The sequence below is a fragment of the Leptosomus discolor genome, chromosome 7, assembly GCF_034619465.1.
Source record: "Leptosomus discolor isolate bLepDis1 chromosome 7, bLepDis1.hap2, whole genome shotgun sequence".
Lineage (NCBI taxonomy): Eukaryota > Metazoa > Chordata > Aves > Leptosomiformes > Leptosomidae > Leptosomus > Leptosomus discolor.
The window spans coordinates 64,800,177-64,827,572 of record NC_141397.1 but is presented as its reverse complement, the minus strand read 5'-3'; the positions used below and the strand labels follow the sequence as shown (position 1 = coordinate 64,827,572).

Genomic DNA, 27,396 nt, shown 5'->3' with positions numbered 1-27,396 from the left:
TTAAGAACTGTCCTCCTTATTCGTTGCAAAACGAAGCCCACCGGCCGGAGGGAAGCTGCCACAGATGTTTCCATGAGAAGGTCGCAGCTCTTCTTTCTGGTTAAGCTCCGCAGACACATATCTAATTACAGCTTTGTGGCCGGCGTGAGGTTATAGAGGGAGGAAGGTCCGTGCTGAAAATCAGTTTAAATGATTTGAGGGCAGCGACTTAGTGCTGGCGGCGCTGCCTTCGCACCGAGGCAGGGCGCAAAATGCTGGCGGCACGCACGGGCACCGTGGGCAACAAAAATGCCGAGGAAGCCCTGAAGCTGAGGAAGCAGTCGGTGCTTTCCCTGGGGAGCAGGGAGAGAGCCCTGAAGAGCTCCTCGGAAAGCGGGAAGGACGGCCGAGCCCGGGCCAGCCAGCCGCAGCAGCGTGCCCGGCGGCTGGCTCTGCTGCGGGAGCTGGAGATGAACTGGTACCTGCGGGTCTGCGAGCTCTCCCACGAGTACACCATCGCCTACACCACCGGGATGCCCCACAGGTACGTACCCCGCGGGCTGTTTGGACGCTAGCAATTTGCCCTCCAGTTATAATAATGATAATAATAATAGAAAGCTTTTTGGCCTTACCAGTCTGACTTTTCTGATTATTTGTTTATTTTGTTTTTTTTTTTTCCCTGCACTGTGGTGGATGTGCATTGCAGAGCTGAAAATTCTGCAGACTTATTTCTTAGTTTCTGTAACTTCTTTGGCACGAACGGCCCGTGGTTGTTCAGCCTTGTTTCTCATGAGCTGTTGTGCCCAAGTGGCTGCAATCTCGTTCGAATTCAGTTGAAAAGTTGCCGCCGTTGTGCAGGGACTGTGCGGGTGACGGGAGAAAATGGCAGGAAAGCCTTTGCTGGGTGCTGCTGGCCCCGTGTCCCCATCTGTCCCTTCCCTCCCCGGACCCGGGCAGCGGCAAACAAGCTGCTCAGGAGGGGAAATCTGCAGCTGCTGGATTTCTAATTCCATCGATCTTAAATGTCGCAGCCTCCAGAATCTGATCTTACTCCTTTAAAAAAATATAAGGGGATCTTGGTATTAGTGGAAATTAGACGTGCGACTCTCTAATCCCCTGTGCCGAGTAAGACCCTTAATGAAATAGGAACCTAAACAGCAATTGCCTGGCAGGGCTATCTCAGTCCTGCCACCCCCCAGCAGCAGCATCGTGGGGACAGGTGGCTGTGCCGGGTGGTTTCGGGGACTGGAGGGGCGAAGATGTGGGTTTCATTCACCTCAAGCAACAGGGCTGCTGCCAAAGGGGGGGTTCAGCCTTTTGCCCAGCAATACTCACGTGCTTCAGTAAACAGTAGGGATTTCAGCTGAGAAATCGGGTGAGATCTTCCCTAATCCCGGACAGAAGGGGGATGCCTGATAGCGCCCGGCACAAACCGAGACCTCGCAGGCACGCTGGGGTTAGAAATGAATAAAAATGCCATTAGAATAAAAACTAGAAGTGGGATAACTGAGCGGGAAACGAGATAAAACGATGAGAGTTGGAGCAAGTAGTTATTAAGTGCAGGGATGTCTAACAAGCAGAATGAAAGGCACACGAGTGGGTGTGCAGACTAAGGCGGAGCAGCGCGGCGCCCGTCAGCCACACCAGCCCCTGGCCAGGCACCTGTGGCCTTGAGCGGTGCTGTAACGGCAAAGCACCGGGGAGCAGCTTTTGGGAGAACGAAGCTTCTCATGATGCTGATCCAGACAAGCCCCTAAAACTCCGAACCAGTGAAACTCTTCTGTCTGAAAAATTCAGAGGAGCTTGTGGAAATATTTCTTTGCCGTTGGTTCGCCTCGCGTTACAGGTGGGGAGAGAGGTGGATCTGAGAGGAGGTAAAACAAAAGGCGGCTGCAGCAGAGATGGCGGCTGCAGCTTTCGTTGTCACGCTGCTGGGAGTTAAAAATAGGGTTCCTACGAGGTGGGCAGTCACGGCTGCAGCCACAGGGCAGGTTTCCCTCCGTCGAGTGCACTCGTGTGGCAAGGAGGAGAGCTTGAAAGCATCTCCTGCCCCCCGCCACTGACGGTTCGACTCGGTCAGCACCGTGAGACGAGGATCCCCCGTCTTCGTGCAGCAGTGTGTCAGGGTACCGCGGGGCTGGGGGGCAGGGCAGGCCCCCTCCCGCCGCCCCAGCTGGGGACATTGGGGACATCAATGTTAGTGCCCGCAGGGTGCTGAGACGCAGTTGCAGAGAAAGAGTAACCGGGTAATCCAAAGGTCCATGCCAAGCTCCCCCCTGTGACATTGAATGATAGGCTTTTAAAATATGTCCTAGGTTTGGGATCAGTCTTTCTTTATCTGCTTTGAAAGATTTAAGGATTAGTTGAGTCCATGATACATCCATCACTTGATTATTTAACTTATTTTTCCGATGTATTTGGGTTTGAAATGACAGCCAGAAAGTGGGTTGAGTTTTTAAAATAGAAGGGCCTCAGAAATCTGCCTCCGTGGTGTGTATCGTACATGATTTGTTCACTGTGGGCTTGTGTGGGCCAGAAAAGGTTAACGTGGTGCTCCTGGATGTTACCTTGACCAGAGGGTGCTGGATGTCCTCGGGCACTGGCGTTGGTGATGCAGCACAACCCGTGCTGTTTTTCCCACCACCCCTCAGGGATGAAGACCCTGAGAACCAGAAACTTTTTGTTTACCGTGTAGCAGTGCTGAAATAGCTGTTGGTGTCGTCCCTTTCTTTTCAGACGCAGCGCTCAGACATGTACCTGTGTCCTCGCCTGCTGCCCCGCGCCGAGAGGCAGCTGGTTCTGTGGGGTGGGAGGTGTTGTAGCGGCTGGTGGCATCTCAGGGGCTTTGCTGGCTGCCCTCCCACAGCCCTTCTCTGTCCATGCACCGGTTCCTGTGGGAGCACGCAGCCTCCCGAAAGCTGGTGCTCCTTCCCTGCCCCGGCTCCCGTGCCCGTAGCTCATTCCTTCCTCAAGTATTTCCTTTGTCTGTTTTTCGGTTATTTTATTCTTCTTGGTGTCTGCCTGCTCCGTAGCCTTTGTTTTCTAATGAATTGTCAAAGCCCCAGGAGGCTGCAGACGCTGGGGAAGTTTACAGACTGGGTAACCTGAGCTGTGAGAGTTCACAATGGGCTGTGAGAAAACAACATGTTCTAATGACTTGCATCAGAGATGCTTGCAGCATTCGTCCCTCCAGGCCAAGGCCTGAAATAAACCCTGTGAGAATATTTGTTTTATGTTTACTGGCCTTGGATTGAATCCCAAACAAATATTTCTCATTATCTAAATATAAGACCTGGGAAAAGGCTTCAGTGCTCTGTTCCCACTGGCAGTCCTTACCCCTTGGAGTACTTGACCACTATAGGTTTCAGAAGATGAACAAGTTTGCTGATCTTGGCCAGAATCCACCCTGGGCATCAATTAAAACGAGCCAGTTGCAATAATACAAAGAACGGCTGGGAGAAAAATCCTGCCCCGTAGTCCTGCGGTCCTCTTGGGCAGCACAGCCCAGCTGGTAGCGACTTGTCCCGCTGGGAGTGCGATGGCGCTGGGCTCTCCTCTCAGCAGCCTGTCGGGTGGCAGCTCCTGAGGACCCCCCACTCCAGCATCTGCTGGGCGCCGAGGCTCCCTCCCCGCAGCCCTGCCTGTGGACCATGCATTTGTACAAGCCCACCTGCGCGGAGATCCCCCCGCCCAAGCCCAGCCTGCCGAAGCCGAGCGAGGCGCTCCTGAAGGGTAAAAAGCAGAGCGGGGCGCCCAGAGCCTGCCCGCCCGCCGCGGGCTGGCCGGGGAAGCTGAGCCCGGCCGCCGAGCTGAAGCAGCTGGAGAAGTTCCTGCACCTGCACGGGCTGTCGCTGCAGGAGACTGTCCGAGCCGAGACGGGAATGAAGTACAGGTACTTGGGCATGGCCCGTGCTGGGACGCTCGGTGGCTGGCTCTTCAGCAGCAAACGCCTAAAACCACGGGGAATTCGACCTAGCAGCCTGTTGGGCTACCAAAACCTGCAGACGTTGTCTGCTTTGGTCACTTATTCTTCTCTGAGTTTTCTGAGCGCCGCAAGAATTAGCGTGACTTTGAGCAAGGCTAAATGCATGTGACCTGCTCTCTTACAACTTTGACTTTGATCTTTCTCTTCTAACATTAGTCCTGTCCAGCTACTGAACTGCTTCTGTCAAATTTGGGTAAAAATATTTGCTCCTTCTGATATTTTGATGAAAACTCATTTATTTACGTGCATTAAAAGGTTAACAGCCGAACAGCGGAACAGAAAACGCAGAGAATAGAGGCGTTCTGTCGGTGGTGGTGTCCCCACTTTGCCATAAAACTGGAGCAAATGGACTGAAAGCCCGAGAACCAGCGTCTGACTGGGTTCAGGCTGTGAAATAGATGTCTCGTGTGTTAGAAAGAGCATGCGAGGGAGAGAACCTCATCCTTGCGGGGAACTGGGACAGCCTGGGGGAAGAGGGTGTAGGCTGGGGATGATGGGTGAAGAAGATATTGGTGTGTAGGACGATGGGTGAAGAAGACATCGGTGTGCTTAGTCTACCCGTTGTAGTTTTGTTTTGTTTCAAAAGAGATTCATTTGAAAAGGACGCCATCCCAGATGGAAAGCAGGTACATTCGCTGTGCTTCTAATAAAAGAATGTTTTCTTCAAAACATTTGCTTTCCCAAGAGATTGACTTCTGCCCGTGGCTGGTCTGAGCTTAGAATTGAAATAAGACAAGACTTTTACTATTTTTATGGAAACAGCACAGCGGTGTCACAGCTTTAGCTGCTGGTCAGGGGAGTTTATTGTTGTTTGGAAACACTGTCCAGGGAGGACAGAGTGTGTGAAGTGCTTTGGAGCCGGCTTCAAAAGAAACGGCAAAGGGCTTTGTGCCTCCTCTCTGCCGACGCCGGCTGGGAATCCTTGGAGCAAGCTGGGGTGACGTTTTGGCGTTGAAAGCCGCTATAAATAAGCAGAGAATTGAGCCCACAGTGTTCGAGCGATGAAAAGGGAAAAATGCCCAAAGGCAAGGGAATGGCATCCCCAGGATGCCATGCTCCGAGCGGAGCTGTGATAGGCGTAATCCCTGGTGTCGCCCTGGGTTAGCGACGCTGTCCCTCAGCGAGATACGGTGATTAACTGGGTGTTTTGGGTCTGGGAGCTTGCCTTCTGTCTGATGGGAAATGCTTTTGCTCCCCTTCTGATGATCCTGATCCCACGCAGCGGTTGTGTTTGAAGTGGTCGGTGTTAGTGTACACATGAAAATTCCCATTTATCTTATTTCTCTGCTAATTCTGTGCTTTCTGCGGTGTTGGTCCACCCCAGGCACGGTTTAGCACTTACTGTGCCCGTGCTGATAAGCACAAGGAACGTCGCAGCCGCACAGTGTTCCCATAAAGCGGTTGCCATCTGGAGTCTCAAGTTTCCTCCGCAGGCGATTGTCCTGCAAACCGCCCCGATGCACAGACACCTCCCTGGAACCGAACCTGGCTGCTACGGAGTCAAAAACACATTGGTCAAAACTCGGCAGCAACGTTCATCTCTCCTTGTGGAGCAGAAAACCTGCCCAGCCGGGAGGAGAAAACCTGCAAAGAGGTTGGGGAGAAAACTTCTGTAGGGATGGATACCCAGCGCCCAAACCCGCTGGAGACTGAGTTTTTAAGTCACAGCAAAATTAACTCGTGAGCTATTCTGGGACCGTCGTGTGCTCCAGGAGGAGTTGGTGTTGGCCTTGAGGCTTTACCCAGTGCCGAGGGCTGAGGTTGCACGCTCAGCTCTAGCACGGGCTCCGTGCAAATAGCTTCATCCAACCGCTCTGTTTCTCGGCTTATAAAATGCTCTGTGTCCATCAGAGCCTTCAGCCACGGTAAAATAAAGCGTACACTTCATTTCTGTTGAAGCTGATGGATTCAAGCATATGCTTAATTTTAAGCACGGGCATCTTTCGTAGTTGACAGAAGCAGCCGTAACCTACTGCGTTCCACACATATCGTACCCAGGAGAAAGAGGACGTCTGCGGGAGAGGGGGCTGTGCTGAGGGCCCTGCTGCAGGGCGGGAGGGGTTTTCCAGGAGTCACCACGTGCTGCTCTCTGTAGGTTTTTTGCTCTTCTAACTTTAGAAGTACAATGGCTCTTCTGGTCTCACTGTGAGCTTGAATGTTTTCTTTTCCAGCGTGGCTTGGTTTGCCTTCCAGACATTTCTTTAGATATCCATAGGTCTAGTCTAAAGACAGCACAATAAAAACCCCTTTTTTATTAAGAGCTATTTAATTATGTGTGTAAAGTAATGAATTGTTAACAAGAAACACTTGCTAAATACTCATAAGCTGTTTTATTTATGGGATGATTAGTTCTTTTTCCTTTTATTGCTTTAGCAAATACAGCTTAGTTCAGCCTATTACTGAATAACCGAAAGTGCAACAGTGCAGGAGCTTAGTTTGTTTCTGACGACAATAGTATGTCTCTCACATGAAACGCCGCTTGCAAAGCCAATTTGGTGTCTCGTTATCCAGCTGGGTGTTGATTGCCCGGCTTCCTTCCCTACACACTTCGCTGGGGTGTGAGCTCTCAAAGACTGACCTACACGGGCTGGGTCTGTCCTCAGGGCTGGGAAGCTGTGACTGTAAAACTTCTCAGTGTTCTGCTCATGCATGGCTAAAACAGCATCTCTGCCCTCGGGCAGCTGCAGTTTGAGAGCCTGGAGGTGAAATGTTATACGTGTGTATCTGCAAAAGCACCCAGGCAACTTCTGCAAAACACGCTGCTGGCAAACGTGGTGTGTGGAAAGCACTTATGGAGGTCAGGGACTCCCGAGGCGCTGCTGGATTGAGCCACGCAGCAGCCTTTGGAGCTGGGGGTGTAGTTTTCTATTTGGTTTTTATCCACTTTATCTTCCGTTGAGGTTTTGTTCAGGCAGGGTGAATTCTTCCTGCAGCACGCAAGCCCCCCCCGGCACACTCCCAGGCTGTCCTGCGGGCGTTCCCGCATCCCGCGAAAGGCCTGGGACGCAAATTAAACCCTGGAAGTTTAGGATTGTCCCGCTGAAGCTCTTGTAGGAAGACCATCCAGCAGGCAGCCCCGCGCAGGACGCTTCCTTTGTCTTTCATTTTTCGATCGCGGTGGGCCGTGTCGCCAGCGCAGAGCGAGCGCTCAGCCGGTGCAGCGAGGAGGTGGGGACAGGGACGGCGGGGAGAACACGGGCACAGACAAACCAGTGGGAAAACTTGCCCTCGCTCTGTTTTTTTTTTTCTTTCACCCCGAGTCGCTTGCGGTCTCGTTTGAGGCGTGAGGAGGTGAAGGTGGCTCGTGCTGGTGCACGGCGGGCAGAGGTGCTGGCGGTGAAAACAGTGCTGTGACCAGATAGCTGAGCTCTCTTAATTCTGAAAAATGAAAGTACTTACTGTGGCTAAACCCAGCAAGAGGCAATGCCGGAGAGCTCTAGGGACCAACTGATGGCGAAAGGGCTGTGATTTGTGTGCGTGTCTTGCGTTGGTACAAGTCTGTGTCGGGAAACGCAATGAAGGAGTGACATACACAGCCTGCAGTGCCAGAACGAAGGTCCTTCTTCAACTACGCCGTTCCTTACTTTCCAAGTATTACTAGAGATCAAACGTGCTCGATTTACTAGAAAGGCTCTCCAGTTTGGTAACCTCGCCAAGACAATTGTGGCACTTGGGTAACAGGATCAAATCCTGAAATAGCAAAAGGCTTTTGGTGAGTACCAGGATTTTGTGGTGGCTGCCAAAGGCACTGACCAGCATGGGCAAAACCGCAAAATATTCCTGCAGAAGAACTGCTGCTGAAAAGTGCCCCCCGTCCCTGAGTTATGTAGACAAAAAGGCAAAACGCTGTTTCAGAAAATGTAACGTGCATAACAGTAAAACACTGGGGGTTTAAAATAAATTTCTGGGAGCTGGCATTTTGAATCCCGCAGTCGGTGCTGGCCATCCCATTTTGAATGGATACAGTAAGCTGGGCTATAGAAAGCAGAGGGCTCCGAGTGATGGGATTGTCCCCGCACCGGGTGATTAAACAGGCTTTTAGCTTAGGAAGAAGATGACTGACAGGGTTTACAGCAGATGTGTTTAAAATCAGGAGCAGCCTGTAGCAAGTAACTCATTGTCTGCCATAGCGCAGGAACCAGGGGGAATGCAAATGGAATTTCTGGACAACTGGTTCAAACCCCAGAAGATGCTTTCCCTGCATCTTGTATTGAAGTTGGGCAACGCACTGGCACGGGATGTTTTGGATGCTGAAAGTGTGAGCGTGTTCAAAACGCTGTCAGGTGTCAGGCGAGGCCGTCAGGGGCTGTTACACCCAAAGGGGTGGGTCTGACCTCTGGAACAGCAAATTTTTCAACGACAGAAAGCAGAAACGATACACCAGGAAAGGCATTACTGCGTTTTTGTGCAGGTTTTTTAATAACCTTTTCTCAGCAGCCGCTCCTGGGCGTTGTGTGGGCCGCGCGGCTGGTCCGCAGGGATGCTCTGCTCTGCACCGGTACGGCTGTGCTTGCACTGCGAGACAGGTCAGCGTGCAGGGGGGCGGGCAGGCAGATCGCACTCTTCAGCCCTTATCCCTTCTTCTGGGGTCGTGTTTGTACCCCCACGGGGCTGCCACAGAAGAGGGGAATTTGGGAACGATCACTTTGCCGTAGCTGCTTTTCCAGGCTCCCTTGGTCAGGCTCCTTTCGTGCATCGAAGCTTTAAAATATCTAATCTTTAGATGGCAAAATATATGACAGCACTTGATGTGGTCCTATAATCCTGCACCGTAATCCCGTCCTAATCTGCTCAGTTCAGAGCACAGTTGCATTATATTTATTGGGATATAGCTTACACCATTAATGTTTTCCCTGTTTCCTGTGCAGGTTGATCTACAGAGCTGCATCCAGCTCTGTCCCTTTTCTAATAGCCAGTGGAATTTTTCCTAAGTGCTTCTTTTTCGGTCTGTTCAAACTATATGGCCTGCTGTCTAGTGCAATGGTGGTGGCAGATATTCCCACGCCCGTCCTTTTTCCATAGGATTTCAGTTCCCACTCGTGCCTTGGTTTTTGCAGGGTTGTTTTTGCAGGGTTCTTGCCCATGCACCAACGGGGGAGGACGGGATGAAAAGAGGGGCCGTGTGTGGGTTAGGATGTGAGCAGGGTATCCACCTGTGCGTACAGCGTTTGTAGCTCACTTCTTGAAGTGAGAAATCCCGCTTTAGTCCTTCGAAGGACGGTACCTACAGCCTGTGTGCGGCGGGAGCCCCATCTCCCCGGCTGGGTTTCAGCAGGAGGAGCTCTTTAGCTGCTCGTACGGTGCTGGCTACCTCATCCTGCTGCTTTCTGTCATCTCCAGCGACAAACACACGCGTGCAGCGTGCCTGCACACACACGTGCGCACGCAGCCGTGCACACACGCTTGCTTTGGCAGTATAAGGTCCTCAACGGCAGCGACAAAGCTCCGTAAAAGCTCGGCTCCACCCCACTGGTACTCCCAGGGTTACTCACGCCTTTTGGGGGGAAGCTCCCCGTGCCCTGGGTGGAAAACGAAGCAAATTTCGTCCTCCCAGTTCACCAGCCCAGCGATAAATGTCAGCTAACCCTTAGCTGCACGCAGAGCAGCAGCTCCTGCCGGCGCCCAGCAGGGATTTGCACGCTTGCTACTGCTTTTCACACACCTTCTGCTCCTGTCAAACTCCAGCTTGAAAGCCTGCCCTGCCAGCTGCTGAATAGCTCGCCAGCTCCGTGGGCAAGGTGCTGCCTGCTGAGCCTGCTCTCCGCTCCCCGCCGCGGCACCGGCGGTGCGGAGCGCATCCAGCCTCCCTCCAGGGGGCTGACTGGGAAGCTGGGGATATTTATGGGTGTATTTATACACAGGTTTGAAGTCTGCAGTCTGTGTGCGTGCCCTGGGGTGAGGCTCAGTCTGTACAGGCTTGGTTAAAACGGGTTTTATCTGGGAGTCTTTGGGCCGACTTTGGGCTCTGCTGAGGTTGGGGCCTCGCTGTACCCCGCACTGACACAAGCGGCTGAACGGTGGATCAAAACGGGGGTTGAGTTTAGGAAAATCCCGGCTAAACCTCCTCTAGCCGTTGTCAGGGTTGGTGGCTTGTTTCAAAGCTCCATCCTTCAGGAGATGATCGTACAACCGGGCTCCAGTGAGGCTTTGAAGAGATTAGCTTCAATGCCGGGCTGAGAGCAGGTCTCTGCGTCGCCGACGGCGGCGTGTGCTCCGGCAGTGCTGACTCCGCGCTTGGCGCCGCAGGCGGCCGCCGTTCAGGTGCAGTAAAGATGGATTTGGGTCTTCAATACAAATCCAGCACTGACGCAGTCGCAACTCTTTTGCTTTGCTTAATTGAAGTGAATAACCAAACACGATGGCAGCTGCTCTTCCAACATCTTTCTTCCTCCCTGCGGTTACTCCTCCTGCCCCACACCAATCCCTCCCACTGCAGGTCTCCCAGTATGAGCAGAAAATGCCCCTTTTCAGCCCCAGCAGTGCAGGTCTGTGCTTAGGGATTTCCCTTGATTTTCTCTCTTGGTTATCAGTGCTAGTTTGTGCACTGATGGGTATTAATGGGGAGCTTTCATTGCGTTCAGAATTTGCAGGGCATGCAAACTTGGGGTAATGTAAAAAGGAAACTTTTCTGGAAATGTCATACTTTATCCAGTCTAGGAGATTCCAAGGGCAAAACATTTAGGATAAGTGCCCTTCTAAGACCTGGGGATATGAGGAAGAATTTAGCAGAATCAAAATCAGTGTCTGAGAGGAGGCGAAGCTGCCTTGTGCTTCCAATCAAGCTCAATTTTAACAGAGAGCTGTCGGGCACAGGGACCCCTCCTCACTGGATTGCAATTTTCTCCTCTTCCTCAGGATTACTCCAGCATCAGGAAACAGTTGCCGGGTCAGGGGGGTGGATGGAGATTCAGGTTATGGTTGATGCCAGCCCGGAAGGAGGGGGTGCTGGCTCCCGGGGTGCCGCTGCGGGGCTGCCCCACGGCGCAGCCCCAGCCTGCGGCTGCTTCCCGTGACTGACTGCAGTAAATAACACGGGAGTAACAAATCTGACACGGGGCAGAGCTGGAGCGGCGCTGGGATGGGGCATCTCCTGGGGATTCTGCGCTCGGTTCTTCTAGGTGTTCTTTCTGGTGCTGTCTGCTGTGAAACACGGGGTGTAACGGCACTGTTTCGGGATGGTGCTTCAATCAAGGGCTCTCCCCTCCTCTGGGCAGGTGCAAGTTCGAAGGGGTCAGGCGTGCTCTGGGAGTACCAGCATCACCCCTGCACGCTCAGCAAGCGGTGGAGCTCAGCAGGGTGATTCTTCGCACCCATCTTTGAATCAAAAGTGGGGTGTTTTTTTTGTACAGTTGAAGCAAGCCAAAATCATAGAATCATAGAACTGTTCGGGTGGGAAGGGACCTTAAAGATCACCTCATTCCCACCCCCTGCCTCCCCCGGCTCTGCTGCTGCCCGGGGAGGCCGACGTGAAAGGCAGCTTTTCCCACGGCCGCGCTGCCTGCTGCAGACCTGCTGCTGCCTGATAAGCTTTTCCTTCGAGTTTCATGTGCATTTTTGTAGCAGCTTGGCTTCATCCCCGTGCCAGGAAGACTCCAGAAGACAAACACAATGTCTTCGTAACTCCGGTAGCATGGTTGCTGTTTTTTTCCTGGGGTGCTTGTGCAGTACTCGGGGGTCCTTAGCTTGTCCAAGCAGGCACGGGGAGGCGGTTGGGGGGAGCTGCTCACGGTTCTCCAGCCGAAGGTGGGGTGAGCAGCTCCCCACCCCAAGCCCTTGTTGCCCGTCCCAGCCGGGGTGATGAAAGGCACATTTTTCACTGCAGCAAAAGACACCCCGTAGATTGCAAGAGTGATTATTCTTTTCCCCTGAGGACCTAATGAGCGGTTAGGCGTTTGGCAAGTAAGGATCCTCTTGCAAATCCTTTTGTTAATGAAATGGGCGCCACTCCAGTATGAAAGTGGCTGCTCAATGCCAGTTTGGGATGCGCCTGGAGATCAGGGGCTACTCACCTGGCCAGCGCTGGCCCTGGGATCCAGCTTGGCTCCTCGGCTTGGCAGTGCTTGGAGATCACCTGAAGACTTGACAGCACCTTGCGTTTAATTTACTAAAATGTCGTTACATCGCTCTGAGGAGTGTTGTGCTCCTGCCTTGGGTGCAACAAACCCCCAAATCAGAAAGCCTTTGCAGAGGGCTCTGGAAGTGAAAAGAGCAATGTTTTGTTTTTTTTTTCCCCTTAGTCCAAAGGGAGTGGAGGGAAAATTAGGGAGCTAGAGAGGTCCCGCAGCCCTGGCTTTTGTCCGGCAGCAGCGTGGACTGCCTGCACCCCTGGGCGAACAGAGAACGGCCCCAAAGCCTCCCACCCGGGGGTCTTGCTGGAGCAGAAGTCACACCGTTCAGGTAAAAGGCAGATTCCAGAAGTCCTGACACGGTGATTTTTTAACCAGTGGCGTAAGCTGGTAACTCAGTCACCGAGGAAGTGCTGACACCACAGTTCTTGCTGTACTGCTTTTCCTGGCAGTGTGAAAAGGCAATGATAAAATTAATTGGACTGAAGATAATTTCTTAGTAATCTGCTGCATTTCAGCAAATGACATTGTTCTGGGTGATGTGATAATTCTCCTCAATGACTAATTCCAGCAGATGCCTCTCGTTATTTTGGGAGTGCTGGTCAATGTGAAAAGGCTTCTCTCCGATGCAGGGAGTGAGGTCCTGTGCCAGTTTTGCTGGATGTAACCGGTGGGATTCTTACCCCCTGCTTTAATAATCAGAAATGCTGTTGCAACTGAAAGAGAGAATCTCAGGAGAAGAATTAAAATTCCTTTTAAAAAAGTACTATTTGGGAAGGTGATATTTTAGTAGTGCCTATTATTCAGTGTTGGTTTATATAAGGTGATCCCTGATGGAGACCCTCGGCTTTCACTTCATTTGCTCACAACAGAGCACGGGTCCCGGCGCCAGCCAGCGGAGGATGCAGCTCAAGCGAAAGCTGAGGGTTCCCGGGCGAGTGGGACATTTGCCGAGGGGTATCCATCGGAAGAAAGTTTTGCAAACAATGCAGTCTGCTGTAGCTCATCTTTATTCTGACCCTCTGCCAGCTCATCTCAGAGATTCAGAAGTTATCGCACAATAATTAGTCATCCATCTGCTATAGCGCGTCCTGGAAAAGGGCAGAACGGAGCTGTGTATTATTCAGCATCCAAGACCGAGACCTTAGCAACATATTTCTTTATATAAGTTAATTTAGAGTTTTAAGCTGTTACAAGTAATGCTTGGATGATATTTGACGTGTATGAATAACAGAGTAATATACATAATTGCCTAAAATCTGCTATTCAACAAGCACAGCCAAGTTGGAAGAACATCGCTTGGGCTGAGCTTTATTTGGAATGCGTTTATCAACCAGGTTATGCAAAGCACCTGGGAAAAAAAAAAAAAAAATCTGCATTTTCTGTAGGCACAGTCTAGAATATGAATATGGCAAAATGCAGACCCATGTGTTTGCCACAAGCTGCCAACCTCAGCTCGTTTCTCGAACTCTTCACCTTCCTTTCGCTATTTTATATTGTTAGGGTAGAAAAAGTGGCTGTAGCTGAACACGTGGAGTTTTCATTTCCCACCTCCTGCAGGGAGGTGGTGTGTGGCTGGCAGACACGGGCTGGGTGCGGGAAGAGGGTGTGGGGGCCCTGGTGCCGCCGCCCTTGGAAATCCCCGAAATACCACAGAAGTGAGGAAGTGTTGACCAACCTGAGGCTGCGTGTTGTGTGCTGTCTCCAAGCCCGGCACGGCCACCCGGAATGCCCGGGGGTACGGCCAGGCTCCCCAGGATCCCGCTGCCAGGGATGCTCCTCTCCTCGGGGCCTGGGATGGATTGCTTGTGGCTGGGATGCCCGTGTCAGGGGTGCCTTGCCTGGGGTGGGGGAAACCCAAGGTGACCTCTTGTGCTGTGCCGTGGAGCTTCGTGCGGCTCTAAGTGTTTTAATCATGTTTAATCATACTCAGTGTTTTACAACGCATTAATATAATGGTCATTTCTGGGGCCCTTCTTGCAAGCTGCTGGCTTTCAGTCATCCAAGAAATTAAATATATAACGTGGAAAAATTAAATTACCTGGTTTGGCGTGGGGGAGCAGAGCAGGGCGACAGGCAGTGTGCTGGTGGATGTTTTCCATCTGCAGGGGTAAGTGACCGACTAATTGAATTGGGCGCCTGGTAGGTTACCTCCTCTTTGTAAGACATGACGACTCTGGGTCTCGGTTTCAGTATTGATTCTTTCACATTACATTAAGCCCCAATTTATTCAATATTCCGTAGAGCTGGACAGCTATTGCAAAGCTCTTTGGTAGCTCCTGGGAGGCTGTACTGGAGGGGGCTGTTGGCTCTCGATGGGGGCTCCCAGCACCCAGTGTGGGGCTGGTAAGTGGGTGTCTGGGACACGCAGGGGTATTGAAAATTAGGTGGGAGTTTGTTCAGGAGCGGATCTCTATATGATGCACAGATTGCAAAGAAAGAAAAGAAAAGGGGGGTGGGGTGGGTGTCTGAAACTGGGTGGGTTTAGGGAGTTGTTTGGAAAAAATTTTCTGATAGCAGGTCTCGTGTGCTATCAGAGGCAGCCTGGGCTGGGCATTGCAGCCAGCCTGGCTGAAAACCTGCCAGAAAGACGCATTTTAACTAAAAAACATTTAATGGGAATTTTGATCAGTCTTCCTCAAGTGCAATTACAAATGCAAATTCAGTTTTTCATGCGAAACCAGCGAAAATAAGAAGACTGACTGCTAGCTAAGTGCGGTGCTTTTGTTCTGCAGCTCAGTTCCTTGACAAGCTTCCAGCATCGTTATCAAAAAAGAAACGTTCCTCATGGGTTTCGATACACCCAAAAGAGCAACAAATCTCTGCGGGGTTTGTCGCTGCTGCTTCAGATGGGACCGCTCCTCAGCCGAGCCCGTGAGCACCCCGCGGCAGCGGGGCCTCGGCCGGTAATTGCAGCTAATGCCACGGAAGCCCTTTTGGGAGATGCATCCTAGCGCCAGCTCGCTCCTGGGCTCTTCTGCCCGCTCTCCCGGGTGGCAGCGCTCGTTATCTCACCAGTGTCCATATCAGCCCAATTTACGGAGATATAACGGAACTGCTGCCATCATAAGTAATTAGCCCAGCAGGAAACCTGTTTTCCAACAGCTATCGAGATGGAGCGAAATGGCAGAGAGGGGCGCACGGGCTGTATTTATAATCAGAGCTTTTATGGCCCAATGAAACTTTTATTGGGACATAACGCAGAATTTCCCTGAGTGCGTCCTGCTGTGCTGCCAAAGAATTATGGTGCGGAAGTCTGAAAATCAAGGATTTGTGACGGTAGGTTGAGATAATTCTCGCGAAGGCCAGTCTTGGAGACTGCTGCCTAAAATGCCTGCGCTGGATTTTGGAAAGGCAGCTGTGGTCAGGCTGCGCTGGCTGTGGCGAGGTCTGGTCCGTTAGATAAAATAAAGAAGAATATATTTTGGGTGGAAAAGCTCCAAGGGCAGAACTCTGTATGCCCCAAGCCCGGCTTCTGGCGCAGGATCCTGCTGTCACGGTGCTGCCGGGTGCATTTTCAGTGGTTCCATGCAGCTTCCTGAGGTTTGGCTGATCCAGTTACACTGAGCACCTGGTCAGAATGTCCAGCGTGGTTAAAACTCTGTCATGAACGCTGAAATCATATTTTTAATGTGCCTCTAGCCTGGAAGCGGTGATTTCTTCTGCATCTTGCCGGTCCCCGGTGCTGCTCCGGCCATGGGTGCAGAGGGCAGGTCCCCTCCCCGCAGGGAGCAGAGGGAAAGCTGCCGGGGCAGCAGCACCCACAGGGTGACGCGGCGGCTGGTACTCGAGGGCTCTGCTGCGTTTTGCACCCGAGAACCCAGTTAGGTGCTGGTTTTGCCGGCGTGGAGAGGGCTGGTGGGGTCTCCCCTGTGGATGCCCACCTGAGGTCCCGTAAGGCAGCGCAGAGCTGCTGTCAGCCCGGGCGGCCGCCGGCGGGGAGAGACTGCGGCCGCGGCACGGGGCAACGGTTCAGGCTTTGGATTTAACGTTGTGTGTAATGGTGCAGCGGTGGGGCCGCGCCGACCCTTGGCGCTGCCGCGGGGAGCCATGGCAGCCGTGAACTCCCGCGTCGCATCGCGGTGGTACCGGGAACAAGGGCAGTTGGAGCCACGTTCCCCCCCTCCCCTCCGAGCTCTCTGTGTGCCTGCCCGCAGCGCCTCGGGGAGCATCCGTGGGGCTGGTGGGGAGGCCAAAATGCGCTGCCCCAAGGGGTGCCCTGGAAGAGGTGGGGCTCAGACAGCCAGAACCCCCCGGCGCACACGACTGCTTTGTGCCGCGGAGCAAATGCCCTTTAGCTGCCACCCGAACGCTGCCCTAGGGTCAGCGCAAGCTTCAGCCGAGGGGCACGGGCACCCAGCCCCTGGCAGGCAGGCGTGAGGGTGCTTGGGACTCCAGGGCTCCTCCAGACTTGCACCCCAGGCACCTTGCTTGGTGGCACCTGCTGTCCCCAGCTCCCAGGAGGTCCCCAATGCCCGGCAGGGACACTGGCCCACCCCTGGGGCTCAGCAAAGTCCCCCCACGAGCCCTGCGAGGGGCTTGTGGCTGCACAAGCGTGACCTGGTGTGAGCAGCCGGTGCTCTCGGTGCAGCCCCCAAGCGCAATGGAAGGTATCGTTACCCAACCCCCCTGCTATATGGTATAGGTGCAGACACAAATTAAACAAAAAAACAGCTAAACTGAAGATAATTTTATGCATGGCTAAAAAAGAAGGCTTCTATCAACGCAACTGCAGAGGGGCTCATCTGACACTGGTGCTGACGGGTGCTCCGTTCGTTGCTGCCTTCTCTTGACGTTGAAGAGTTTTCAGTTAAAGAGCTTAAACCGGCCGAGATGGCATCATTATTGGTGACCTGGATTGCTGGTTAGCGTGCAGGGATGTAGGTTTATGTAACTGGCTGCCTGTGGTTGGTGTCCAGCTCTCCTCCGTATCGCAACCTGCAGCCAAACATCACGGTGTGTCTTCCACAGCGCAGAAACCTCCGACTGAAATAGGGTGAAAGCGTTCCCCAGTTACGTTGTGATTCACGGAGAACATCCCGGGGTTGCTGCCTGGCTCGCGGCCCCCACGCGTCCTTGCAGACGTGCCAATCCTGCCGCCCTTACGAAGCAAACCCGGGTGATTCGGATGAACGAGGAGGCAGGCAGCAGCCGAGGTGCCTGCAGCGCTGAGGGGTGGTGCAGAGAGCGTACGTGGGGCAGCCTTCCTGGGTGCTCACCCGCTCGGGCACGGAGCCGCAGTGCCTCATCCCAAGGAGATAACCGGGCTGGATTTATTTCATCAGGTCTTTCGATTTGTTTTATCAGCACTCAAAGTTTAAAAGACAACTTTGTAAGAAATTAAGGTTAAGATCGAAAAATGCTCAGGTTATTTGTGTAAGACGAGATCTTACACAGATTGATGAAAATTTCCAGTTTCCTTTTTTAGGTAGAAACATGAACTTTGTAGAAGGTGGTGAAAAAAACCCCATCTTCTTTTGTAAAAGGAAAACTCAAAGGCACTGAAGGGTTTTACTTGGTGAAGCACGGACAGCACAGGGATGGAGGCAGGGGTGATTGCTCTGCCTTTTACCCCACGCTCACCAGCTGATGTAGCCTCGTCGCCCTTGCAGAGCGTATTGTTTAATTAGCATACGTGGCAATCGCAAGTACAGCCTGCTGCTGAGGTCTGAGCAAGAGGGGTATGGAATTAAGACCTGCCATCTTAAAATTGACAGGGCCTGCCAGGATTTATATGCAGTATATCGGTATTACTGAAAATACAGGTTTAGCTGGCAATCAGCTTAAATGTAATGAAATTGGTAAGATGCTAGTTGGTGTTTGTCCAGGGGAATGCTCTGCTTTGGTAGAATAGCGTAAGCAGCCTATGACTGCAGCCATCAAGAAGCACAGTCTCAAGGTAACATTTCAAAGTTGCTTCGCTATAAGGTGAAATCTAAACAGAAAGAGAGCGAAGGAAGCAGCGCGCCCAGCTTAAGCCATGCCAGGAGCTCGGGGCTGCGTCAGCTTGAAATGTTTCATCCAGCCCAGACCACAGGACCTCACTTTTGGGCTGCAGAAGCATCCTTTTCCCAGTCGTTACAGCAAGAGCTGTGCTGCTGCCGGGCCCCCCGGGAGCGGGGAGCCCCTGCGCCCCCCGGCTCGGCCGGCGCTGTGAGCCCTGCCTGCGGGGAGCACCGACTGTGGAAGGGCTTGTCCGTCACCCGCTCAGCTGCACAGCCCCAGCTCCCCTCGGGGCCTCCGCAGGGACCAAACCTGCTCTGAATAGAATATTTTTTTTTTCCTTTTTGGAAGTTTCCATGCTGCTTGCCGCAGCGATGCGCGTCATCCCGCCCCTGCAAGGTCCCGGTCAGGGAAACGGACTGTCCAGGGCATTGAAACTGTGTGTTTGTGCAGGAGCGAAACATCTCCTGGCTTCTGCGCTTGCCCAGAGCATCCTGCTTGTCTGACTTTGGCTCTTGTCTTTATTTTGAACCCTGGGAGGGTGGCAGCGGTTCCTGGGGCGGGGGGCCAGCAGGGATCACGGGCAAAGCCAAGCCAGCGCGGTCGTGAGCATCCGTGTTAAAACAGATTTGCTTGATGAAGCGTTTTGAGCAAGTTGTTTAATGAGCGGCTGTCGTCTTCCTCAGGGGGGAAATGCATACGTACGTCTTGGCAAATAGCTGCGTCTGTCACGGTTTGGTGGCACTGAAGTGGCACGGAGAGCCTGGCCGGAGGCTCGTGGCTCGGCCTGAGCGGCCACCGCACCCCAGCACCGTCCTTTGCTGAGGCCGTCACGTACCTCTTGTTTTATAAGCTCAGGATTTTCGTGATACAAAATTATGTTATTCTAATGTTTTAGCCTAGAAGTGATTATCTTGTTCAGGCAAATGAAATAAATCCCGTATTTAAATACATATTTCTTTGGCAGAGGCTGTAACCCCTCCGAAGATAAGCGGCTTGAGTTAATATGCTCTGCGGGATGTGCCAGAGCAGAGTGCGACTGTCCCTTTCTGTCCCTCCCCTGGCACCTGAGGGCATGGGCAGCCGTGGCAGCAGGGACGGTGACCAGGACCTGGGCGACGGTGACCTGGGCGCATCCCCAGGACCAAGGCGCACCGTTCAGCAGTGCTGGCAGAGCCAGCTGCTGGCTGCGACGGGAGCACCCCAGACACGTGTGGAACAAGATGTAAAAATACATCTTCTTGAAACGTCTGTGCCCAGCAAGAGGGTGCCGCGTGCCCATCAGAGAGAGAAATAATCCCGGTTTTGTCAGTCTTGCTTTGGGCTCTGAAATGCAAAGCCGGGCTCCAAAAGTCACCTGGGCGCTTAGTGTGCTGCGTTGGGCTGGCTGCGCCGTCAGAGCCCTGGGGGTGCCACCACCACCGCTCCAGCCGCATCTCCCAGTCCCGTGGAGACACGGAGGATGTCCTGGGTGAGGTCCCACTGTGGGGCGCCTTGGTGTCAGCGACCCCCATGGTTTGTGCCCCCTGAAGACACACTCTTTTCTGGATATTTGTCAGGGTTTATTTGTGAGCTGTGATACTAACTCGCTGATTAAATATCTGGGAACCCTCTAAAGCATCTTGTGTCTGAGACAGAGCCTTGCAGCCGTCAGTTCAGGTAGTTATCCCTTCGCTTTCTGGCTTCCACCCCACAGATCAGCCCTGCCCTCGCGCCTTCCAAACCTCATGCCGAGGGGTCTGAATGCCCCAAACCCACGCCTGAGGGCGAGTCCAAGGGGGCCGCTGATGGCTGCTGTCTGATTAACTGCCAATCATCTTTCGGAAAATATCATAAAGCAACTTTATTTACTCTGACGTAATGCTTTCCGCCCTCAAAGGAGCGTGCTGCCTAAGCATTAGAGAGCCATTAGACAAACGAACGGCGAAGAGCTCGTCAGAAGCTATTCACCCTGTGGCCCCGCGTGGTGGGTGGCCTTGGCTGGCTGCCGGCTGCCCACCCAGCCGCTCTCGCACTCCCCCTCCTCAGCAGGATGGGGAGTGGGGGGAGTGGGGGGGGGAAAACCCCGGTGTGCCCCCACTGCGGGGGAGGAAACGGGACATTTGTCACCCCCCCCCCCCCCCCCTCCAGACCAGGTCGCCGTCGCCACACCGGCACCTCCGGCTTCTCTCTTCTTGCCACCGCTCCTGCTCCACCTTCGCGTGCCTCGAGCAGGAGAGAGCCTGGCAGGCCACCGAAGCGGCTGGGGGGGGTGTCTCCATCCTCGAAGTGACTCCCACCCCAAGGGGACAGGGTCCTGGGCAACCTGGGCAATGAGCAGGAGGTGGGCGAGAGGACTGCCGGAGGTGCCCCCAACCTCACCCCAGCCCTCCTGGGAGGCTGAGGGCTGATTTAGGAGTGGGGTGCGGGGAACCCCCGTGGACCTTTTCCCAGGGCTGCGGATGGGACAGCGGGTGACGGCAGCCCCGGCCCTCGCCCACCCGCCCACTCTGCGCTGCCACCCGTGCATACCTCAGGGGTCTGCACCCGGGGTGTCCCCAAACCAGGCACCTCCCCCCACCCCCCCCCACCTCCCGTCCTCCCCCAGGGCTGCTCTGCTGGGTGGCAGCGACAGACAGGGGTCCTGGGGGGGGTGTGGGGGTGTGACCCCAAACCTCCCCCCCATCCCTACCTCGCCCACCCACCGCTCCAGTGAGCAGCTCACCAGCCCAGGGGTCCCCGGGCTGCCCCTGCCCTCGGTGCCCAAAGCCAGCGCCCTGGGAGAGGCGGCGAACGGCGGTGGGCAGGGGCGAGGGGGGCTCCCCTGCTTCGACTGCAGCCCCCACTGCAGCAAGGGATGGGGATGGTTTGCTTCAAAGACTTCGTGCTGCGGCTGACACGGCTGGGGGAGAAGGGATTAACCCTGGCACTGCTGCGAGCGTGGGTCTGCAGGCGGCAGCTCCGGGTGCCAGAGACACGGGATTAACGTGTTAACTCCCTGACAGGCTGTAGCAGAGCGAGTTTTCTCCCCCTCCCCTTTATTTTTTTTTTTTTTTTTCATAATTAGCCCATTTTAACATCGGATTGTTCCCCGCTAGAAGAGGTCCTCTCCTGGCTTAGCGGTGCCGGCAGCTATTTTTTTATGGGAGGCATCTTCCTGAAGCGCCTGCCTTCCCTCTGAGCACAAAGGAGGCCCGTTCCCTCCTTCCCTGCTTCCCTGCAGGCTCCTGACGCGGGAGGGGGGGATCCCGGGAACCGCTGCAGAGCCGTGTCCGCGCCGCCCCCCACGCTCGCTGCCAGCCCCGGCGCTCGGGTGGGCTGCGCTGGGTGGGATGTAGCGGGCGGCTGCACCTGGGAGAAGGAGAACCGATGGATATCGCTGGTGCTTAGAGAGACTGGCTGAGCGAGCGGATGGTCCTCCAGCCGGCGAGGCTGCCTGCTCAGCAGTTCGTGGTCCAGCGGGCGTGGGAGCCAGCGCTTGCAGCATGCCCGCATTGATTTAAACCCGGCGAGCAGCAGCGGGGCTGCATCGAGAGAGAGCGGCGGTTGCTGCTGGCGGTTCATCATGAAGGAACAGCTCCATGTCTCTGGAAGCACCTGACTGGATGGATGCTTTTGTCTGAGCGGCGGCAAATACTGCGAGGGGAGAGCTGAGAGCGAGCGGAGACCTGCTTTCGCTATTGCTTTGTCAAGTTCGGGGCGTCTCTCCTCCCGGCATCTCCTGGAGACCCCCGCTGCCTCGGCCACTTCTGCGAGTTCAAGGTCGGCAGGTTTCCTCGGTGCGTTTGGGACCGAGCCCCGCGCTGCTGGGCAGCCTGCAGCCCGCGTTGGGGCAGCCAGGGGGTCTGGCTGCGACCTGGACGGTGACTAAAGGTGTACCGAGGGCGCGATGCAAGTGTCCATCGCCTGCACAGAGCACAACTTGAAGAGTCGAAATGGTGAAGACAGACTCATCAGCAAGCAGAACACCACTACCCCGAACGTAGTGAATGCAGCCCGGGCAAAATTCCGGACAGTGGCGATTATTGCTCGCAGTTTGGGGACATTTACCCCTCAGCACCACATTTCTTTAAAAGAATCCACCGCAAAGCAAACGGGCATGAAATATAGGTATGGTCACGGTATCGTTCTTTGTTACGTTGCAGTGTAATAGCTCTTTACTTTGCCTCTAAAGATTTGCCTGCCTGGATGCATCTGGTTTTGCAGAGGAGCTCTCTACTAAGGTTATTAATAGATTTTTAAACTTGTGCATAACTGGATAGCGTTTGGGTGTCAATGTTTTTGCAGGCATATGCATTTGTGATTTTATACAAAAAAAACCCCGCTTGCCTGGGTAGATTATATACCACATTGTGAATTTATGACAGTGGCATTAATATGGTTTCTCTTAAGTGCTCAATATAACTTACATGGGTGCTAATGAGCAGAAAAATCAATTAGCAAACCGCGTTTGAGGCTGGACAGGAAAAGTTCATTTGCAGTACGTTGTGTGGAGTGAAAAGAAGCGTCTGCCTTGGGTACCATTTCATCATAGTGATCGCTCACTGACTTTTCACCTGGTTCACTCAGTGAAGAGGAGATCAAAGCCAGTTTTAGGTGAAAGAAATAAATCATGGGTATTCTTATAAAATGCCTGGTGCATCTTACAGGTTTTCATTCCTCCTAACCTAGGCAGGAAACCCAACGAACGGCTGTGACTTCAGCCTGAGGTGCTCGGTGTGGGCGGCTGCTAAGCTTCTCTGTCGTGCCTCCAGCTGAAAACGAGCTGGATTTCTGTGACTTTGGCGGTCGGCTTTTGCCTGCTCAGGATGTCCCTTTCAGCAGCAAATGGGCGATGGTATCGGGACTGGGAGAAGGGAACAGCCCGGGGATGCTCTGCGCCCCTTGCCCAAGGCTGCCTCTGCGAGCAGCCCTATGCAGAGCAGCCTGGCACAAGGGGGTCTCCACGGGCAGGGCGAGGGGCGCAGGGCTCCGGGCAACTTTAGCCGCGCTCGTTGCCAGCCCACGGAATCATGGCTGACGCTCCTGCGTCGCCAGCCGTGCCCGCTCGGCGGGGGGAGCGGCGCGGGGCGAGGATGCCGGTTTGCAGTTACGCTGGTTTTACGGTCCTGGGGGCCGACGCGAAGCCAAGGTGGCCCGAGCGCAGCTGGTTGCAGGAAATCCAAGCTCGGCACAAGGGCTTGGTTTGGGCGATCGTGCGGTTCTGAAAATTTCCGTACGAGCTCTCGAGGAACCGCACAGACGGGGCGCGTGGCAGCAGAGCGAATGGGACGCTCCGGGGGATTTGCTGGGAGTTGCTTGGACGGTTGATAAATAACACGGAGGCTCTGCCCGTGTGGAAGCCCGGCCTTTGCCACTGCTTGTCCCCGTCATTCAGCCGTGACCAACTTTTAGCAGAGGCATCGCACGCTCCGGCTGCTCGCTCCCCCGGCACGGTGCTGGCAGCAGAACTGGTCCGGACGGCGCCAGCCTGCGGTGAGGGCAGAAATGCTGATTAGTATTTCCCAGAGGCAGCTCCCAGCCAGACGGGGTGCTGGGGGTGGGGTGGCATGGCGGGGCAGGCTCAGGGCTCTGGGGGGGTTCCCAGGGCGGGTGGCAGTCCCGGCTCCTGGGTGCGGCGGGCTGGCCCCGGCTGTGTGGAGGGCAGTTTGGGGGGTGGCAGTGGGTCCTGCCCGAAGAGAAGCAACTCTCAAAATCCGTATGACTTGTGCTTTGCCCAGATGCCTGCAGCCTCCCGGTGGAGTAGGGGCTGGTGGAGCGGTACCAGCCGGGAGCTCCCTGTGACCCCTCTCCCCTCCTGGAGCCCTGTCCAAGCCATTGTGCCTCCCTGCCTCAGTTTCCCCCATAAGCACATCTGTAGGAGACGTGTCTTTGAGTGTGTTGTTCAGAGACCTGATCTGTTACCCAGTCGTGGCTTCTGCTCGTTAGGCTCACGGACACCGTGTACTAATTGTCAGCAGTTATCTCTGCTGATTTCCCACGGGCTCCCGGCGCTATCAGTGTACCGACACGCCGGGTAATTGCAATTCTTTGCTGCCCCCATGACACAAACGCTCCTGCAGCCTGCGAAGTTGGGCCTTTGTAAATCCTTGCTGGCTTATTTCTAGATAAGGTTTCAATACCGAGGGCTGAACTCTCCCGCTGGTGTTCGGCACAGCCCTGACGGCTCCCCCGGCTTTGGCTGCCCGAGACCTGGGGAATTGCATCAGGAATAGCATCTCGTTGGTGACAAGGCTGATGTTTTATCTTTATGACTAATCCCTGTTTCTGGTCCCAAGTCTCTCCATATCTAGAGCTGATTTCTCCCCCAAGAGGAGAAGTGAAGGGGAGTTTGGAGGAAGAGCTGACTAAACCTCCAGGCTCAGCTGCGATGCTGCTGTATTGAGATAACCTTTAGTTAGGGAAGACGCCTACCAACGGCGATGGAGCTGGTATTTCGCGTTCATCTCTGGGCCTGGTTCCTCAGCCGAAGGGAAATCCAGCACCCGGAGAAGCCAAAGGCTTTTCCCAATGGCTGCAACAATAATCCTGTAAAGTCCTCAGCTCCCTTACGGTCGAAGCTGAAGCCCTTCCCAATTCATTTTCTGCTTGAATTATGTCCCTGATGCTAAGCTATACAGTGCGTGCTGCTCCAAATGATGTGCTAGCTAAGCTGCCCCTTGTTTTACGCTAAAAATACCAGTGCCTGCTCCCTCCTTGGACCCCGAGCGCTGCTGCTGCTGCCCCCCTGGCAGGGCTGCCCTGCAGCTCCCAGGACACTTCCCAGCTCCGGCTGCCCGGGGCTCCTGGTGCCACTGGGATTATGTAAAAGGGAGAGACAGCGACGAGGCCTGTCACAGGGGTGGGGGTGGGAGAGGAGCCATCTCCGGGGCTTTTCGTCAGACAACACGTTTCTGGACCCGTTCCAGCTCAGAGACCGAATCGGAATATAACAGGCAAAGTTTACGGGAATAAATATGTTCATCGGGGAACATCTGCAGATATCAGGGCTCAGGTGCGCTCCTGCGGTGTTCGCGTGAGCGACCCTCTGCTTCGCGTTTGCTGAATCTCGTTTTGCATCCTCCCTGTCGGGCTGTGGCATCAGCCAGACGGGACCTCCCCGGACATCACCCCTGCTGTCCCCGCTGGGGACAGCCTCGGCTGCCTGCGGGAGGCAAACGGGGAGAGGGGCTGTTCCCTTTTATCCTTTTTAATGCTCCGGTTCAGTCCCACTGGTGAGCCTGCCCGGAGGCTCGGGGAGAATATTTGGGATCACTTCAAGTCTTTCCTTGAAAATGCTGTAGTTGCAGTGCTTGGCTTGGAAAATTGCAATCTGCTGCACCGCTGCTGGAGACAAAGGATGTATTTTTGCATCCCTCCGGTGCGCAGCACGGGAGGAGGGCTGGCAGGCCGGGTCTTCACCTGCTTTGGACCATCAGAAGGTCGCAGCTTGGGTTCTCCTCCCTCCTCATTTGCCGTGTTTTTTTTTTTTAAAAAAATTTATTGCCAGCCCAATTCAAGCTGTCAATAAAGTGGATCCAGCCCTGATCCTGGTGCATGGGGCAATTTGGGATGTGCCGTGGCCACCACAGAGAACAGCTTCTCAAGCGGAGGCTCGTACCAGCCTTCCCGCGCTCATACCGACAGCCTTGCCACCACGCGCGCAGCAGGGCAAAGCCTCCCCCCAGAGCATCCCAGCTCCCTGTCAGCCCAGGACGTGGCAGGGAGCTCAGCCCTGTGGGGCTCGGGGCTAAACTCCAGCTCCAGCCACCGCGCTGCCGATTCGGGGCCATCAGCAGTTCAGAAATAGCCCTTTGTGAGAGCTCTGCCCGCGCATGGGCACGAGGGACCCAGGTTACGAAGCTCATCTGTCTATTTGTGCTCATAAATAATTGATGGGGGGCAGCTCTGACCGTTAACCCCCGTGCAAGCCTCAACAAAATATCTCTAACAGCCGAGGCAAGCCGGTGGAGTTATTACACACGCAGGATGCCCAGCCCCATCTCACGAGCCGCTCATGGCCACCATGCCCATGCCACCGCAGCGCTGGGGCTCCTGCCTGTGCTGTGGTCTCTGCAGAGGGGTGTCAGTAATGGCTAATTAGTTAGCGATAATTACAGCCCGTGTGAGGAGGCCAGCCTGGGGACCTTGTCCCTGCTGGGTCAGGTCTACAAGGGATGCTGCTGTAGGGGAAATAGTGCTTTTTGCAGTCGCCGAGCACTGGACGTGCAAGGATGGTGCGTCGCCTTTTGCGAGGTCTGGAGCAGCTTTAGCAGCCAAAGAGCTTTCCCAGCCGCTCGGGAGGTGCTGAGCTCTCCCCGGGGCCGCGGTGCTCAGCGACCTGTTCAACACCGGCCGCTGCTGCGGAGGGAAAACCCTGGTCTGAACCCAAATGCACACGAAGGGTCTGGAGGAGACCAAGCTGGTGGGACACGCGGTGCTGCTGCCTGTCCGCTCCCTACCGCGGGAGCGACGGGTGCATCTCAAACCCGTGGGTGCCTGCGTCTACAGCAAGCCCGGCGCAGGGTGGCCCGGTCCATCTTTTTCTTACTTGGGATTTTTGCTGGCTCGCTGCCTGGGTGCTGCTGCTTGCCCGGCTGCAAGGCTGTGGGACCTCCCGGCGTGCCCTGGCGCCGAGGCAGTGCCCCGGCCGCAGTCCAGCGGAGGTCGTTGGATCCTGCCGGCTAAAAAGTCGTCAGCAGTTTGAAGGCATTTTTCTCCACCGCGTGCCTGAAATTGTGGGTTATTGTCACAGCGCATTAGTAAAGAGCTGCTAATGCATCGCGTCGCAGCGGTGGGCGTGTTTCTCCCGCGGCTCCGGTGGGATGGCTCTCTTCCCCAGCCCCCCAGGGAAAGGCAGCCGTGGGCTTGACTTAGCCAGGGTCAGAGCAGCGTTCTGTTGCCTCTGCGCACCGATCACAGACGTTAAAAGGCACAACAAAACCACTATGGCGCAAAGAATTCCTCATGCCACTTTTCTGCCTAGATAAATACCCACTGGCAAACCTAAGCAAGGTATGTAACCCGTATAGAACTCCCAGTCCGATGGTTAACGCAAACCTTTCCAGCGTTGTGGGCTGGCAGGTCCCAGCCCGGAGGGGAGCGATGCTCTGGAGCACCTTCCCTCCCAGGGTCGTTGGGGAGGGGGAGAAGAGCAGACCTGCCCCTGGGAAACATCCCACGGCCATTCCCCCTCCCTGGAGCGGTCCCTGGCACAGCTGCTGAGCGCTTGCAGAGGGGAGGACCCATTGCCTGCGGGGGACGGAGCCCTGCAAAGACCCAGAGCCGTGTCTGGGACGTGTGATTGCCATCAGGAAAATGACTTTCGCCTCCGTGATCGCTGGCGGTTTCTTCCACTCCTTTGAACACACCCCGGGTCAGAAGCAAAAATTGCCACGCTTTTATTAAAGTGCAGATTTCTTACGTAGAAGCGCGCTATTATTAACGCTAGAACTGCGTGGTAAA

The 27,396-nt window shown here is 54.6% G+C and overlaps 1 protein-coding gene across 6 annotated transcripts in view; it reads left to right on the top strand.

Moving 5' to 3' along the window:
- The first annotated feature begins 251 nt into the window (after positions 1 to 251).
- KCNAB1 (potassium voltage-gated channel subfamily A regulatory beta subunit 1) overlaps positions 252 to 27,396 on the top strand; it is a 68,577-nt gene continuing 41,432 nt past the window's right edge. For 2 of the 6 annotated variants that reach the window (XM_086467575.1, XM_086467573.1), the window contains exon 1: positions 252 to 523. In XM_086467575.1, coding sequence (XP_086323701.1) covers positions 252 to 523 — 272 coding nt within the window. Of the gene's footprint in view, positions 524 to 3,629; positions 3,872 to 21,838; positions 22,063 to 27,396 lie in introns of those variants that run through there. The other 4 variants (XM_086467576.1, XM_086467572.1, XM_086467574.1 and 1 more) reach the window with 3 other exon arrangements.